The 17,172-nt window shown below is 34.0% G+C and overlaps 1 protein-coding gene across 13 annotated transcripts; it reads left to right on the forward strand.

The window, feature by feature from the left end:
* The first annotated feature begins 737 nt into the window (after window positions 1-737).
* LOC104902735 (probable lipid-A-disaccharide synthase, mitochondrial) lies at window positions 738-8,664 on the forward strand. Of its 13 annotated transcripts, none has more exons than XM_010690632.4 (10): window positions 748-1,489; window positions 2,151-2,393; window positions 2,901-3,000; window positions 3,122-3,227; window positions 3,312-3,535; window positions 4,537-4,609; window positions 4,843-5,081; window positions 6,321-6,547; window positions 6,844-7,005; window positions 8,374-8,664. In XM_010690632.4, the coding sequence occupies exons 2-10, from the start codon at window positions 2,152-2,154 to the stop codon at window positions 8,378-8,380; spliced, it is 1,380 nt and encodes a 459-aa protein (XP_010688934.3). In that variant the 5' UTR covers window positions 748-1,489; window position 2,151; the 3' UTR covers window positions 8,381-8,664. The 13 variants fall into 13 exon arrangements, with proteins under 13 accessions (XP_048492293.1, XP_048492300.1, XP_048492292.1 ...); XM_048636334.2 differs by lacking the exon at window positions 8,374-8,664 and adding an exon at window positions 7,123-7,285; XM_048636336.2 differs by lacking the exons at window positions 4,843-5,081; window positions 8,374-8,664 and adding an exon at window positions 3,618-3,673 and having other exon boundaries at window positions 738-1,489; window positions 6,844-8,088.
* Window positions 8,665-17,172: the final 8,508 nt, after the last annotated feature.

The following is a 17,172-nucleotide window of genomic DNA, read 5'->3' on the forward strand; positions in this document are numbered from 1 at the left end:
TCGAAATCACTTGATTTTTCTCTTGTGGCGTTTGATGTGGTGGTATGTGGCTTTAACATTGCTTTCCCATCGTCTATATAGGCATTGTGAATTTGTGATAAATTGCATTTGCTTTTTCTCTGGAAATCTCGTCTTCCCTAACTGTGTGATATTAGGACAAAAGAGAATCAGTTGATTGATAAAACAAAAATAAAAGATATGACTTATCGTAGGAAAGTTTTCTCGTCTCAATTATCTCAGTCTTCCATCTCCCGTAGCTTGGGTTCCCTTGAGACGGTTTTGGATTATTCTTTGGAAGATATGTTCCTATGGTAATCTTTACTACAACAAAAATAAATACTATCATTGTAACGACGCTTTAGGAGTTCTCCTCGTGCGTGGGGCATCCTAATTTTTTTTCCTGCTTATTTTTTTTTTTTTTAGGGGAAGCATTAATCAAAGGGACAAGATGTCCATAAGTACATAAGTCAATTTTTTTTCCTGCTTATCTTTATAAAGAAAACTAGTTACTTGAAAATTTTGCAAACTCATTTAGTGATTTAACAATGTATCCACATTTGAACTAAGACATATTCATTTCGATAAATGCATATATACCCATTTTGAAAATTTACGTATAATTGAATTCATTTGTAAAATTAATTTTAGTATTCTTATTCATTTGAAAAAATATGTACATAACGTACTCATTTGCCACATACATAATCGTTCAAAAAGAACCTATTTTACTTGGTGTAGTTGGTTGGAGATTTATAGGGGTGTATGTATGTTCTATTTTCGGTTTGGTTTTAGGGCAAAATCGAACCAAACCAAAATAAAATTCGATTTTCACATTTCAAGTGCATATCCAATCCACAATTTATCCCAAACCAAACCACACCAATTCGAAATTACAATACCAAAACCAAACAAATCGAAAAATCGAAATCATCTTGTGATGCAAAAAATTGTTTTCCAAATCTTACAAATAATACGAAAATTATCAAGTTTCAAATCATCAAACATAGAAGAATTACCCCAAATCACAACTAAAGCTTAAAATCGAAGTACTAGAACTAATATAATTAAAAAAAATTAACGAAAATAATGAAAAAAAAGGTAAAGAAAATGCAAGATGTGCAAAATTTGATTTAATTCGATTTTTTAAATAAAAATTGAACCAAATCAAATACCGAAAAAATAAAAAAAAATTCAATCCAAACCAAACCAAACCAAATTATTATTTCAGTTTGATTTCATTCGGTTTTCGACCAAATAGATTTACTTCATTCACAGTTTCACACCATGCCGACTTGCTTTTTTTAATCCGTGTGCAAGATTCTCTTGGTGCTCTAAAAGTCTTTACAGTTAGCAATTCGGTTAAGTGTAACTCTGGCCTGAAATCACCAAAGCAAAGTTTAAAACTTTAAACCCTAAACCTTAAACCCTAACTAGTTTACTGCATTTGTAACTACTACACGCTCTAAAGCAATTCAATCATCCGGTAAAGGTACATGATTTGCTCAATCAGATTCTTCATCTGCATTCCATCAATTTTACATTCATTTTGTTACTGTTATAAACTTATAACTTTATGCGAATTGGCTATTATTTGTCGGATCATTTATCAAAATTACTACATTAATCTTAATTTAATTGATATAATTTGTACCCAGAAATTAGAAAAACTTGATGATTTTGTCACTGAAAGCTAGAACCTTTTTTAGGTTTCAGTGTTGGGTGTTGGCTTTAAATTATAGGCTGCAGTATGGACATTTTAGTGGACTATTATTAGTAACTATCCAACAAAAATGTTACAATGATGATCATTATATGTTCAGTCATCAAGAAAGTGCGTTTTTTTTTCACTCGGTTATATGTTGAGAGTTCATTGTAGAGTGTATTAGATACCAGAAGATATATTAGGGTTATACACTTGATTGTGAAATGTAAAAATACTTCTACTATGGTTAGAATGTATGAATTTGATAAATTTTCTTTAGTCGAATGTTTATCCGTGAAATGGTGGATTCTGGCCGGCTTTGTCCGTTGTTTTTGCCTGTGGGAATTGTTGTCAGGTTTTATAGTTATGTTTTATCATTCATTTTAGGGATGTTGGTTTATATTCTATCTGTATAATGGTTTTTCTCTTTGATATCCTACATTTACAGAATGTCGGTGATTTTGAGAAAGGCAATTCATAGTTTGAGCAGGGAAGTGATTAGGAACACTGGCATAATTAGGAGATTTAGCTCTATTTCAAGTAGGGCTGTTGTTGATTTAGCTGCTAAAGATGGGGAGCTAAGAGTGTTTGTAGTTGCTGGAGAGGTTTCTGGGGATACCATAGGTGCACGTCTAATGGCTTCATTGAAGAGGATATCACCTTTTCCGGTCAAATTTTGTGGTGTAGGTGGGTAAGTATATATAAGTTTTGTCCTGCGTTCTTTCAGTTATTGCTCTTGATGCTTTAACTTGTAAGTATGGTCTTATTTTTTTTTTCCAATTTATACACTTGTTTTGTAATTGTTTCAATTGGTGACTGGTGAGGTGAATGAATTACTGTTCTCAATGAATTACTGGTATGTTTTTTTAAAGTCATATATACTATGATAAAACCATAAAATTGGAGGACTAAATCATACTTTATTTTTATATATTGAGCTACATAACATTTCATATGTGAAGGAAGAATGTGCTGTTGATTCTGTAATATTTTTGTTCTAATACATGTGTGTAAGTGCATTGGCAATGGGAAGATAAATTCTACCATCTTACCCACAAATCACTACTGATTTCTAGTTTTCTCTCCAACCAGTTCTTGTTTAGGTGTTTGATGTCTGAAAGGTATTCCTAGCAATTAGTCTGGCTTCATTGTTTTATGTCAATTCTTGGTTACAGATTTTTATATATCTATTATCTAGATCGATGATGGCTCTACATGGATTGCAATCTCTGTTCCCTATGGAAGATCTTGCTGTCATGGGAATCTGGGAGTTGTTGCCACATCTTTACAAGATCAGAGTATGTATGATAATGCTCTCAATGTATATGCCCTCTCATTTCTTTGGCTCATCAATTAATTTTAATTCTATAAGGATCTCTTTGTTGTTTGGCTCTGAAGTTTTTGGTTTTCAAATTCCAGGCAAGGTTGAAAGAATCACTGGAAGCTGCTTCCTTGTTCAAACCACATGTCATTCTGACAGTGGATGCAAAGGGTTTCTCTTTCCGTTTCCTTAAAGAGTTAAGAGGTATTTTCCAATCACTTGGAGTTCTGAGTGTTGTGATTCTCCGCATAAATATGGTGTAGAACGTTAGAGCGATGTCTTTTGCAGCTTCATATAATCTGCAACTCTTAGATAGACCTATGCACTTCCATTATGTCGCACCATCATTTTGGGCATGGAGAGGAGGTGAAGCAAGACTCAAGGGGCTATCTCATTTCGTAGACCATATCTTCTGTCTTTTGCCATTTGAGGAAGAAGTTTGCAGGCTGAATGGGCTAGCTGCTACTTTTGTGGGACACCCGGTGCTGGAAGATTGTTTGCAACTGAATTTAGTATGTCTTTTGACTTCTCTGTGATGTAAAATGCTTTACACTGGTGAACTCTTCAGATTAGTTAGAAATTGTCCCACTACAGATTGCTATGGGGGTCTTGCTATTTGGTTCGTGTATTCTGAAGTTGCTAAGCTGCAAGTATGTCTTTGTTTTTGTTATCTACACCCTTTTCATTCTCCTTCTACACAAATTTAGAATGTGTCACTTCATATTTCCTTTGATATACCGACAACTTTATTGGGCTACATTTGGTTGGGTGTAAAACTCTTTCAATGGAAAAATGGTTTTCCCTCAAAAACATGTTCCAAAAGAAAGCACAATGTAAATTAGTTTACCTTTGTTTTTTTTCTCACTAGAAAAGTTAGGGAGAAAGGAAAAATGAAAAGAGAGGGAAAAGATGGATGGATGAAAGAAAGAAAGCTGAAGCTAAGGAAGAGGGAGGAAAAAGTGGCTTTTGTTACCTTTTCTAGAAAGCATAACATTTTCCATCCTTGAGAGAACTATTTTCCACCCTTCACACACCAGACGAAGGAAAATGGATAAAGCTTCTCTCCAGGAAAATGTTTTATCCTAACCAAACATTTTCTTCGCCATTATACAACACTAGTAGACTCCTCCCGGTGAAAATGGGATCAGATTTATATAATGTTCAGTAGGCTTGAGAATATATATGGTGTAAATGGGAGGTTCTTTAATTTGCATTAAAAACATTCTGGACTCGACTGCTTTGTTTTTTCTTGAACTGCTACCACCCCAACAGTTGACTTCAAGATGTTGGTATTGTGGTAATAACCCATTAGTGGTCAATAGGTCATTCACTTGATTGGTAAGTAATAGCTCGTCTATTGAGCTTTGTGATGATATTGTGCCGTTATTTTGAGATTTTACTTCATTGTCATCGCTGAAGTATGAAGGTTCGTTGTTTAGAAAAAGACGCATATTCCCTTTTGCGGCAACATTTTGCAGCTACTAATGAAGGATTTTTAACCTGCTGATTTTAGGAGAGAGACACTATTGCTTGGAAGGTTCACGCAAATAGTCAAGAGTTCAGAAGTAAATTTGATATTCCTTCAGGTATCTTCATGATAACTGTTAACTTATGATGTTGGTTACTTGTTCCTATCAATGCATTGAATGCAAAGCTTCTGTTTTCTCGGGTCTGTATTTCCATTTAGATTTGCATTTTATTGACCTCTCTATATCCGCATTGATGAATCTTAGCTGATTTTGAACATGAAAATCTTCACTTGCGTGTTCTATTTTACAACTAACAACTATTGACAATTAATTATCTTTTGTCTCTAAAGGAGCCAAGGTTATAACAATTCTTCCTGGTAGCAGATTACAAGAGGTTAAACGTATGGCTCCAATCTTCTTGAAGACCATGGAATTTTTGAAGGGCTCATTTTCTGACTTGAGAACAGTCATGCTCGTTGCTTCTAATAAGCATGTTGAAGACTACATTGGTAGATTGATTGACCATTGGCCAGTGCCTGTTATACTTGTTCCTGGGAGTTCTACAGAACTAAAATATGATGCATTCAGTGTAAGGATATATAACCTTATATGATAGCAGAAAAGTTAGATTTTGTGGCCTCCGAGTAACCCTTTATCTTCCTAGTCCACCAAGACGTTAAGAAACTGTTCAAATAAAGAAAAATTGAGGGTAGTAAAGAACTTCTAGTAAGTACAGGGGCAATCTTCTGAGTTCTGATGACTACCTCACTTATACTTTTCTATTTTGGGATGCCTCAAAGAATGTCACCTTTCTTAAATTTGTAATGGCTATTTGGTTAATGATTGAGCTTGCCACTTCTTAGATTAACTGTGCAATGATTTCATGTGTTTTTCGTCATTACGGCTATCTTTTTTCTTTTTACTTGAAAGTACTAAATGTTTTGAATTCAATGTTCAATAAAATCATGCTATATTCGTCATTATGCCTATTTTTTCACTTGAAAGTACTGAATATTTTGAACTATTTCTTTTTTCACAGTCTGAGGACTTGTTTGGTTCACCATAGGAAGTAAAAAATCCCATGGATTTTAAATACACATGAATTAAGTTCTTTCATTATATTCATGGGAACTGAAAAATGTTGTTTGGTTATTCATTAGGGAAGTAGAACTCCCATAAACTTTTACTTACCTAGGGGGGAGTAGGTAAGCTACTTCCTCAATTTTGTAGGAAGTAGAAGTTCATGGGAAGTTCTTCTTCCCCCACTACGTAAACTTTTTGTTAACCAAACAACAAGCCCATCTTACACTTCCTAGGAAATAGAAATTCCCATGATTTTCTTTGCCAAGCAAACAAGCCCTAAATCTAACTTATTAAATCTTATTTGACCCTATCTGAGCTCACCTTAACTATAGTAGTGTGAACTATCTTGACCTTGGTTGTGAATTGAGGTTATTAGACTTTATTAATCAGCTGAAATAATTAAACCTTACCTGAACTTTTAAATTTCTTATAAGAACTTGCTAAACTATCATCTGAGCTTGTCCAATGCATCAGACTGGAGACTTGTTCTCTGAAGGTGGAAAGAACGTGCTATGGGGTGTTGAGAGTTGAGACAATGTAACAGTTGTTTTTTGGATGGAGTTATTGGTATCACTTATGCAGTTCATACTTTATGCTTAGTAAATATTTACCCCTCAAATGGTGGTGCTAAACACCAAGTGATATTTGCACTTTTTGTTTTTCTGTCTAAAGTCTTTTGCTTCCTCTGAGTATCTACTATCTAAATTAATAAATTATTGTATATAATATAATCAAAACTTGACAGGCGAGCACGGCTGCATTATGTACTTCTGGAACTGTTGCAGTGGAGTTGCAGCTTGCGAGGTTACCATGTCTTGTCGCTTATAGAGCCCATATATTAACAGAGTGGTTAATTCGTTATAAAGCCCAAGTGCCATACATATCCCTTCCTAATATCCTCTTGGATTCACCTTTCATTCCGGAAGCTCTGTTCAACTCTTGCACAGCCAGAAATTTGGCATCGACTCTCACGTAAGTTTCATTTGTAAACCTTTTGCGATGATTCTCCAAGTAATAGCAAATCTTTGGTCTCTGGTATAAGGATCCACTTATTTCATTTGTATTCAATCTTACAGAATTTTATTAAGATTTATTGTGCCTAATTGCTGCTTTTGATATGTAGAATTCTAGTATAATTGAAGTTCTGTTACATTTATCTATGCCTAACAATTTTCTTAAGCTTGTCAGCAAAACTGATTCTTTTAGCATTTACCTTGTTTTTTTAGTACTTAGAAGATTTTCTTAAATTCAAATTTTTTTTTTTGCAGGGAACTAATCCAAGATGAGGGCCTTAGAGAACAACAAATGAAGTCCGCTGAAAGAGTTGTTCAGCTCTTAAGTCCTCCAGCAAACAATTATGTACAATATGAATCAGAAGATATTTCACAACCTAGTATGATTGCTGCATCTACTTTATTGCATTATAGAAGGTGCGAATAACAGTTACATTGATTATTCCATTTTATCTAAAATATAATCTTGCAAAACAGAAAATTATAGTGTCTTCTTTTCCTTCTTATTGATCCTGCTTACTGATTCCTTCTCAGTTAGCAGTAAAGTTTGGTTGTGAAAACATCGAATGCACTTAATCTTCCATCACTGATCGGAGCTTGATTTTCTTGTCTTGAATTAGCTCTACACTGTTTCTCCTTTTTACATTTTGAGGGGTAACTCTAGTTTCTTCTAATGGAGGAATATTGTTTGGTTGTATATTGATTGTGATTTTATCTAGGGAGGAGAGAGAGGGTTGCGACTTGTGATTGCATTCAAATTCATATGATTAAGGGGGGTGTATTATGAAACATCTAAAAGAGAAAATGGTGATGAGATTATGTAATTATAAGACATTCATAGAAGAAAAATGGTGCATATATTGTGAAATAGAAGTAATACTTCGTTAGTCGAATAATAATTGCATTCAGACCTCATTTAGTGATTTCTTTGCATTCATACCTTATTTACATGCATGGACACTATCTTAATTCTTAAATAAGCTTAGTCAAATGAAAAGCAAATTTTGTTGGCATTATATATGAAAATCATACTACTTATTCGACCAATTGTTTTATGATATAATTATTTAATAGGATATAGGTGATGCTTCATGTTATTAATATTTTTCGTGTCAAAATAGTAACATCTAATGTTGCATAGTTTATTGGTTAGAACTTTACTATATTGATTAACGTTACGTGGCCGAATCTTGTACGGAGCATGTTTCTAATTTTTTGTAATATATATATTGATAACATCTAACCAACTAAAGGGATGGTATCATGTAGGATGTGACTTGCTTAACAACACTTTTAAATGTAGGTCAAAACACATCTATGTACATATTTCAAAATTCATAAATGCTCGTCATTCTATAATAACTGGTGGATTGTATTGATTTTGGCCAATCTAACCAAAAGTATAATCATTAGGTGTAAAATTTTCAATGCCTCATCATATATTTTCTAATTTTGGTGAAAAACAATCTTCCATTTTCATTTTAAAAAATAGAAAAACAGTTATTCTTTCAAAAAAAAAAAAAAACTCACTCCTAAATATCAGGTTGTCCAAAAACCTAACTTCCAAAAATGGAAAACTCTATATTTACCATAAAATATTCTCCATTGTAATTTCTATATAATCTCCTATATTAGGCATCAAGTTAGCCATATATATAACCATACCCAAAACTTCATATTTTCTCTCCATACTAAAAATCAAAATGGGTATGTCAAGAAGAGGAATGGTTGTTTGTTTGGGAATTATGTTAGTTTGCTCAATGTTGATGGAAGTTACACATGCAGGACTTAAAGAAAAGACAGTAGGGGTTGTTGATAATGCTAATGGCTGGACTGGAGAGGTCACAGATCCTACAACAGATGAAAGTGATGAAAGTACTGAGACCAAATTTGAAGGTGATGATCCTAATGATGATGATAGTCCTAGGACCATTGTCATGGGACACTAAACATGTCCAAACCTTTTTTATTTTATATACTTTTGCTAGTATATTAGTAAATATGTAACTTTATTTTATGTGTTTGTACTATTATATAACAAATTATCAATGAAAAAATTGGATCTATTTTCTTAAACTTTGTTTTAATAGAAAATAGTATGTATTCAAATGTTTTTTTTTTTTTGATGTATTTTTATTTGTTGTTTTGAAAGGTTGTTATTGGAATTATGTATATAGTGTACTTTCTTCTAAACAATTTTAGTTTCCTTGGGGAAAAGTAATCTTTTGTTTGTAGAATATACTATAATAGTAGTTTTTTTGGGATGGCTATTTTCCTGACGTGGGGGCTAATATTGTGTAGTGATGGACGAATTTCCAGTATATTCTACAAACAAAGAAAACACTAAAGTAGTAATTTTTTTTGTTCGTAGAATATACTGGAAATCCGTACATCACTACACAATATTAGCCCCCACGCCAGGAAAATAGCCACCCCAAAAAAAAGCAGAGCTTTCCTCCCTCCTCTCCCCGCCCCCTCTCGCTCCTACCTCCTCTATGCGAGGGAGAGGAGGGTTGGGTTTCGTGTGGGTGTTAGCCTGTTAGGTGAGGGTGGGGCTCGGTGTTGGATTGTGACAGAGAGGGGGGAGAAAAAGATGCTGGAGAAGGTGGTCTTATGGTGGTGGAGTGAAAGTAGGGAGGAAAATGGTTTAGAGGAGAGACATTAGACAAAAGGAAAAATAATAATAATAAATTACAAAAATTGCATATTGTTCAGGTTAATGGACACATGAACCTATTAAAAGCATATTTTCCAAAAAGATTTGATTATTCTGAGTTAATCAAAGTCTGACTTATTTTTAATAGATCGTCTTAAGGTTATCTTATTCTTGATAATTTTTCTTATACTAAAAGAGTGAATGTAAAATATGACATGCATGAAAAATACACATGAACCTTAGATGAATGCATGTACTCTAATGCACATGTGCCTAAATGGATGCATGGACTCTATTGCACATGGGCCTAAAATGAATACAAATGGACTTTGACTGGGTTGATTGGATTGAGTTGATTGGATTTGGGTTTTTATCAAAAGGTTCCCTTGATTAATCTTTTCTCGAAGAATATGATTATTGATAATTGATTAATTTTGAATGATATCTTTAAGTTGATTGATTTTGAAGATGACTTTTTTTTTTATTTTAAAAAAAGGATAGGATGATATAGAATTTTTTGAAAAAGATAGGATAGATCAGGGTAGGATTGATTTTACACTAGTTTTTTGTTTTGAAAAGGATAGATAGGATAGTATAGACTAGCATTTTTTGCACGCGATGCGTGCTTGGATTTTTTTTTTTAGATAGAAACTCGATTTTCTTCGACATCAGTAAGAGTCAAAATTTGAACATTAGACATACGAAATATAATTATTTTTAGTTGCAAAATTTGATTGGTTTAGTCTCTGTCACGAAGTCTCTCACCAGTCGTTTTTTTTTTTACTTTTTAAAGTTAAATTCTATGAGCAAAATAGAAATTTTATTGAATTTATTTATGATTTCTAATTATAATTTTTTAGTTGATTTTTGAATTAAGTACACTACTTCGTAGATTGTGAAGAAAGTGGATACTTTGATTTCAAGTCAATTTTTTGTGAATTTTTTGTGAGTATGTATTGACGTTGTAGTGTATCGGTTTTAGTTTGTAAGTGATCTTTTTTAATTTTTGTAAAGTTTTCTCATTTGAGTAATTTGTATAACGTAAATTATGCAATTCTATTATTTTAGTTGACCTGTGAGTGATTGTTATAATTTTATTTTTGGTATTTTTGTTTGAAAGCCCCTTTTGATTTGTAAGTGAATTTGTAATTTAGAAAAGCAATGGGGTAAAATAGTCTCTTCATTTGGGGACACCATAGCTCCCTCCTTCCCTCATATAATAGAGATCTGTTGGATAGAAAGGATAAGATGGGATAGATTTTGATTAGAGCTAACCAAGGTGTGCTCGGCCTGGCCCGAATAATGCTCGTGGTTGGGCAGATTATTTTGGGCCTGAACTCTGGTCAGGCCCGGGCCAACCCAATTTTATTTTGGTCAGGGACGGGTTTTGGGCAACCTAAAAACCATTTTTTAGTTGAAATTTTACCCCGAAAAGTCATTGCTTTGACCCCAAAAGTGGACTTTGAGCACAAAATTGGCCCGAATTTTGGCCCGACCGACTAATGGGCAAAATTTTTTATGGGTGGCCTGACTCGTCTTTTGATCACCATTAGTTGAGATGCATGAAGACTCAAAACTTTATAACGACCACTTATTGTTTAGGTCAAAAATTACTCGAGGATGAGAAAAAATTTTGGGACGTAGACAACTAGATTAAATCTGACGTGACGAAATGAACAAAGGGTGAATTAGGGGGAATGATGCAAAGAAATATTGACTCACAAAAAACTCAAAAAAATTGGATAAAAAATTGCAAGTGGATTTGAGTCCACAATACCCTAGCGACTTGTTTGGTAGTCGTTAATAAATTGTGGTAATGGAAAATGAATTTTAAGTGTAATTTTATTAGGGAAGCACCCTTAAAATTTCCATGGGAAGGCATTTTTTCTCCATAGACAAGCAATCTCACCCCTAAACTTGTGTTTTTGTCTCGAAGGGGAAGCAATTTTCATTACCACCTACAAGGTGGTATTGGATGGGAATGAAAATTCAAGAAGGAAAGTGGACACTTTAAGATAAATTAGCATTACCATGGGAATGGACAATGATATTTTGCACAAATTTACACACAAATTCATCCCCATTACCACCATTTATGACCAACTACCAAACGGGCCGTAGATACAATCATCGTTAATAACTTACAACGATGTATACAACCTAGAAAGAAATTCCTAAGTACAAAGGTACCTTTGGCACTCAAATGTAAATCACAGTATTGTATCAATGAAAAGTAAGCCAAGTGTTTGCCGGAGAATTCGGGATTAAGTACTTAGAGTGTACCAAATACTGAGAGCTTGTGTCTTTTCTTTTCGACGTTAACTGCAACATGTGTATCTCTTAATTCGGATAAATCGCATCTTACCACCTAGACTTTTCACGTTTTTAGAAACTTCCACCTTAATGAATTTTTTTTATAAATTTCCACCTACCATTTTCAATTTTATTGAAAACTCCCACCACTTAACGATTTTTGTTAAATTCCATTAATAAAACCGTTAAGTGGATCCCTCATATACATTTTTTAACAAAATCGAACTTGAAATAGTTGCAAGTCTCTACAAATAGTTATAATTCGTTCCAAACTTGCTCCAAAATTGTTGAGATTTTGCCCTTAAATTGATGAAATTGACTTCGATTTCAACGTAAATTAATAATAAAATGCATATGTGAGGTCTACTTAACGGTTTTGTTAATGAAATTTAACAAAAATCGTTAAGTGGTGGGAGTTTTTAATAAAATTGGAAATGGTAGGTGGAAATTTATAAAAAAAATTCATTAAGGTGGGAGTTTCTAAAAACGTGAAAAATTTAGGTGGTTTTGAACAAAAAATCCCTATAATTCTAAGTTCAACATGATTCAAATTTGATTGGAATAACTACCCATCTATTGTAGGTGGGTAAAATCCCTATAATTCTCATAGAGTAGCTTCGTGTTTGGATTCTCTAAAGTTGTAAAATAACTCTACAAATAGGTAGAGTTTGAGCAATATCAACCATTAAATAAAAAATTAATGATTCGTATATTTTCTTTTCAAAATTCCCCAAACCCCTTAAATCTTTCCCTTCCACCAATCTGAGCCCTTGATTTTAAAATATATAGCTCAGAAACAACTCTACCTTGTAGAATTTCACTAAAACTTTAGAGGATATGGACTCGAGTAGCTTCTATATTTTACGAGTTTGGTGTGGCATATTTTAACCTCCATAATCTTTCAATGGCTTATTATATTTTCCTATACTTTTTGACTTACACGTTCCTAGATTAGAGTCATTCTTCCTTAATTATAGTAACTTTAATTTGTTACTGCTGTCTGTCTAGACCATAGCCACTCTCGTCACACCACTCGTCACATTACAAAACATTCTGTCTAGACGATAAAAAAATCAACCATAACACTTACTCCCTTCATTCCAGAATAGTGTGAACACTTTTATTTTATTTGTATCCAACACTTACATTTTTGATATGATCCCGTCAGTGGCGGAGCCAGCAGGGGGGACATGGGGACAGATGTCCCCCCACTTTTAAAAAATAATTTCTTAAAAAAAAAGAAAAAAAACGAAAAAAAAACACGCTCAACACTCAGCAGTGTGCTGACGCGTGAACACTTTGAAAAAAACGCTGAAGAGAGAGTGAGGAACAGAGAGACGGAGGAAGAGAGATTGAGAGAAACCCTAAACTCGCGAAGGAGGGACGACGACCGACAATGTCGACCACACATTCGCATTCATCGGAGCCGACGACGACGAGCGGTTGCAAAGTCACGAAGAGGAAGCGACGCTGCGAGCAGTGGCGAGCCTGCGACGGAGTGCGAAGTCACGAAGAGGAAGCGACGCTGCGATGCCACGACGGAGACAGGAGACAAGGCGACGCCGCCGCCTCCCCCACCGCGCGCGTCCATTCGCCGTCACCGACCTCCCAAGACGCCCACTTCAGTCCGTAAGTTTTCTTAACCCTATGTTTTAGTTTTAAGTTTTTTTTTAAAAGTAATATTTACAATTTACATTGTTTGGTTGTGAATTACTCCCTCTGTTTTTTTTTATCCTTCCTACTTAGAATATTGCACAAATATTAAGGAAAGGGAAGATTCTTGCACATGGGTTGGAATCTGTTTTATATTAAATAATTTTAAAAGAAAAAAGTACAATGCAAGTGGGTCCTTTATAATTAAATATTATGAATCCAAAAAGGTTGAGTACTTTACAGAACAAGACAAAACAGCTGGAGTATTACACAACTTTAAAATTGAAACAACTAAAAATTCCCTCCAACGAAATTTCAGAAACTACAAATTTCAGAACTTTATACAACCAAATTTCAGAAACTAAAAATTCCCTCCAAACTGAGGCAACAAAAAAATTTCAGAAACTAAAATTTCCCTCCAAACTTGAAATTTCAGATATCTCAACTATATATACTCCACCCCTGGACTCATTCCAACCACTTGCTGACTTAGAAAAAAAAACAGAAAGAACTGTTTTTAAAAAAATGGCATCATTACCATTAGAGGCCTCAGGGCTTGATGATGAAAGTGTAGTAAATGAACAATCTGCCCTTGTAGTATCTGATCAACAGCCACATCACGGGCCAAGGCTCAGCAACGAAAAGCGCCAAATCATAGTTGAATGGCTTCTAAGTCAGACAGTGGTTGGAAATCTTCCATGGGGGGCGAAGAAGAAAGCTGCACAAAAGTTCAACGTCACCACAAGGACCATTTACAGCATCTGGAAAAAAGCCATACATCAAGTAGCTCAAGGGCAGCCCATCAATGTCAGAAACAACAAACACAAATGTGGAAGACGGAAGGCAAATGTCACTCTCCATCAGGTATCCTCTGTACCCTTATGCCAAAGGACAAGTTTAAGAGTATTAGCTCAAGCACTTGATTTGCATTACACAACATTATGGAGGATAGTTAAAAGGGGGGATTAAGACCTCATACAAGTCCATTAAAACCAGATTTGGACATGAAGAAAAAACTAAGAAGGTGTATGTGGGTCATCAGTTTACTTCAAAGAAACACATTGTACACAAACCCCACTTACGTAGATATGAAAAATGTTGTTCACATAGATGAGAAATGGTTCTATATGACACAAAAAAGAGTCAGAGCATATCTACATCCAAAGGAAAAAACACCATGGAGGAAGATAAAAAACAAAAACTTCATCCCAAAAGCCATGTTCATGGCTGCAGTAGCAAGACCAAGGTGGAACCAAGATGGTTCTTGTGCATTTGACGGGAAGATTGGCATATGGCCTTTCACAAAACAAGTTCCAGCACAAAGATCATCAGATAATAGGCCTAGGGGAACTCTAGAAACAAAGCCCATTGATGCAATAACAAAAGATGTTATTAGAGACATGTTGGTAAACAAAATCATGCCTGCCATCAGGGAGAAATGGCCAAATGACCTTAGCAAGGTCATATACATACAACAAGATAATGCACCATGTCACATAAACAATGATGATCCAGTTTTTCAACAACACAGATGTAATCCCCCACATTTTTAAAGGATTTTCATAAATATATTAAGTTATTTATGTAATTATATTAAATCCAAATGAGTTTGGAAAATGATTTGACTTTTAAAAAGGGTTGACTATTTTAAAAGTCAACTAAAAATATTTTTCTAAGCTTAATAAAGTTTGTAATTTTATATTAAGCGTGTTTTAAATAAGAGTTTAATTATTAAAAGTATATTTGAAAAGAAACTTAATGGAATCGAAAGCCCAAAAGAAATAAAAAGGGAAAGGATAATTTGATGACTAAAGTCCTAACAAGCCCATCTTGTTAGTCATCAAAGTTTTAATTATTGAATTCCTTTTCCTAAGCCCAATAGGATTAGCCTATTGTTTTAATTATTGAATTCTTTCTTTTCCTAAGCCCAATAGGATTAGCCTATTTAAATATCCTAAAACCCGAATTTTTGCCCTACACTTATTTTCTCTCTCCTCACTTGCACGTGACTTTGAGTTTCTCTCCCCTCACTCGACATTTTCTCTCTCCTCTTCCTCTTGAGCGTGACTTCCATCTTTTCTCTCAAAAATCGTTTCTTCTTCGCTAAGTAACGTTTCTTGTTCGACAAGAAACGTCACAAACCTTTTCTCGAAGCCGAAAACAGTGCTCCGCCGGTCCTCTGCTGCTGTCCTCAGTCCGGCGCCCCTTCCTCCTCTTATTTTGGTTGTTTTCTTTACTTCTCCTTTAAGATTCCATTAAAGTTCTAATTTTTATTGTTATTTTATTATTATTTGCATGATTTCGATTTGAGTTATTATTTTTATTATGAAATATGTATTTTTCGGATCATATGTATAAAAGAAAAATTTCAGATTTATTATTTTTAGTTTTAATCATGAAAGATGTGATTTTTAGGGTTTTAAATCACTAGAAATCGCATATTTAGAGTATGAATAGATTTTTGATTGGAATACGATTTTTATATTCATTTAAAATATTTTCAGAAGGTTTAGAAAATTTTATAGTTGCTGGAAATTCAGAAAGTTAATATTTTAAGGTTTTTAATGGTTTTTAATCACTAGAATAGTTTATCTATACTAGGGATTAAAAATAATGAGAGTTTAAATTATAAAAACGATTTTTAAAGAAGTTTAGAAGGGTTTGGGACGTTTTAAAGTTGCTGTATTTTTTTTAGTACAAGTATTTACTCGATTTCTTGGTTGTTTTAGGCGGAGAATTCACTGTAGGGGACTTTTAGTGCTTAAAAGTGGCCTACCGTTACGTTTATACGAGGTACGTACATAGTCTACGTGCTAAATGGTTTAGAACATGCTTAGGGATGTTTTTATTTATTAGTATCATGTATAGGACCGTTGTCAGTATATATTTACTATATATTACTTTACATGTTATTGCTGTGTGCTACATGTAAATTGGAAATATGTATGAGTATGATTGTTTGTATGGAAGTTTGATGCAAGCAATAAGTTTCAGTTTGGTATTAATTCGTAGTGGATTAATTAAGTAAGTTGGAATCATGGTGTTACTTAGATTTGAGATTATTTATTTATCTTATAAGAACCGTGGATCTTATTTGGTAAGTATGGTTTATACCTATGTAAAGGTACGGATTTCTGTTGGCTGGGTTCAACAAAGGATAAAAAGAAAATAAAAGGAGTCTTGATTGATAAGTTGTGACACTTGTTAATCTAAAGATAAAAAGGAATTTTGTTATGATTATGTGTTATGAATTGTGTATTATTTGGTTGTTGTGGTGTCATCACAAGTATTAAAATGAATGCAACGTAAAGTGAAACGAGAATAAGTTATAGACTTTAGACTAGTGCACGTCTAGAGTTGGACATAAGGGTTGGGGTTATGGTGAGCGTGCCATAGTTTTCTAGGAAGGGTTGATCACCATCCCTTTTTATTCAAAGGTTCCTCGATATCGCAGGTCACTCTGAAATGCGGAGTCGCGCCCCCATTTCATTTTATTGGCAGGACAACTCGTCTAATAACTATTCCATTAAAGTGATAAAAAGCTAATTTAAGTTTAGTTCAGTAAAAGTCGTCTGCAGAGTATTACTTATTTATGTTATTATTTATCCCTGCAATTTATGTGTAGTATCATGTTTAGGATTATTTTTGTCTGATATGTAGTACTCAGCTTTGCTGATTACGTGCTTGTCTGTGTTTGTGATCATGGCTTTGCCTATTGATCCTGTGGTGATCCTTCGGGGGAGCAGAGTCAAGAAAGCATTGACATTACAGGTTCGAAGATGCATACCATTGGGGAATCTGGAATGGAGAGGCTTTTGTGATAGTAGTATTTAAGTTGTTTCTAGGAGTTTATATTTTCAGACTTTAGCTTTAAGTTGGTGTGTTCAGTTCAAACATTGTTTGACTCTTATTTCATAAGTTTAATAAAGTTGGTTTTGTTTTAGTAAGTTTTCCGCTGCAAA

This window comes from Beta vulgaris, chromosome 9, assembly GCF_026745355.1.
Source record: "Beta vulgaris subsp. vulgaris cultivar EL10 chromosome 9, EL10.2, whole genome shotgun sequence".
NCBI classification, from domain to species: domain Eukaryota; kingdom Viridiplantae; phylum Streptophyta; class Magnoliopsida; order Caryophyllales; family Amaranthaceae; genus Beta; species Beta vulgaris.

What these genes read in the sequence shown, in the direction of transcription:
- LOC104902735 (XM_048636333.2), top strand. Translation starts at nt 2,152, where the DNA reads ATGTCGGTGATTTTGAGAAAGGCAATTCATAGTTTGAGCAGGGAAGTG. An exon ending in AAATTTTGTGGTGTAGGTGG is followed by an intron (nt 2,394 to 2,900) that starts GTAAGTATATAT and finishes TCTATTATCTAG; the next exon opens with ATCGATGATGGCTCTACATG. An exon ending in TAAATTTGATATTCCTTCAG is followed by an intron (nt 4,610 to 4,842) that starts GTATCTTCATGA and finishes TTGTCTCTAAAG; the next exon opens with GAGCCAAGGTTATAACAATT.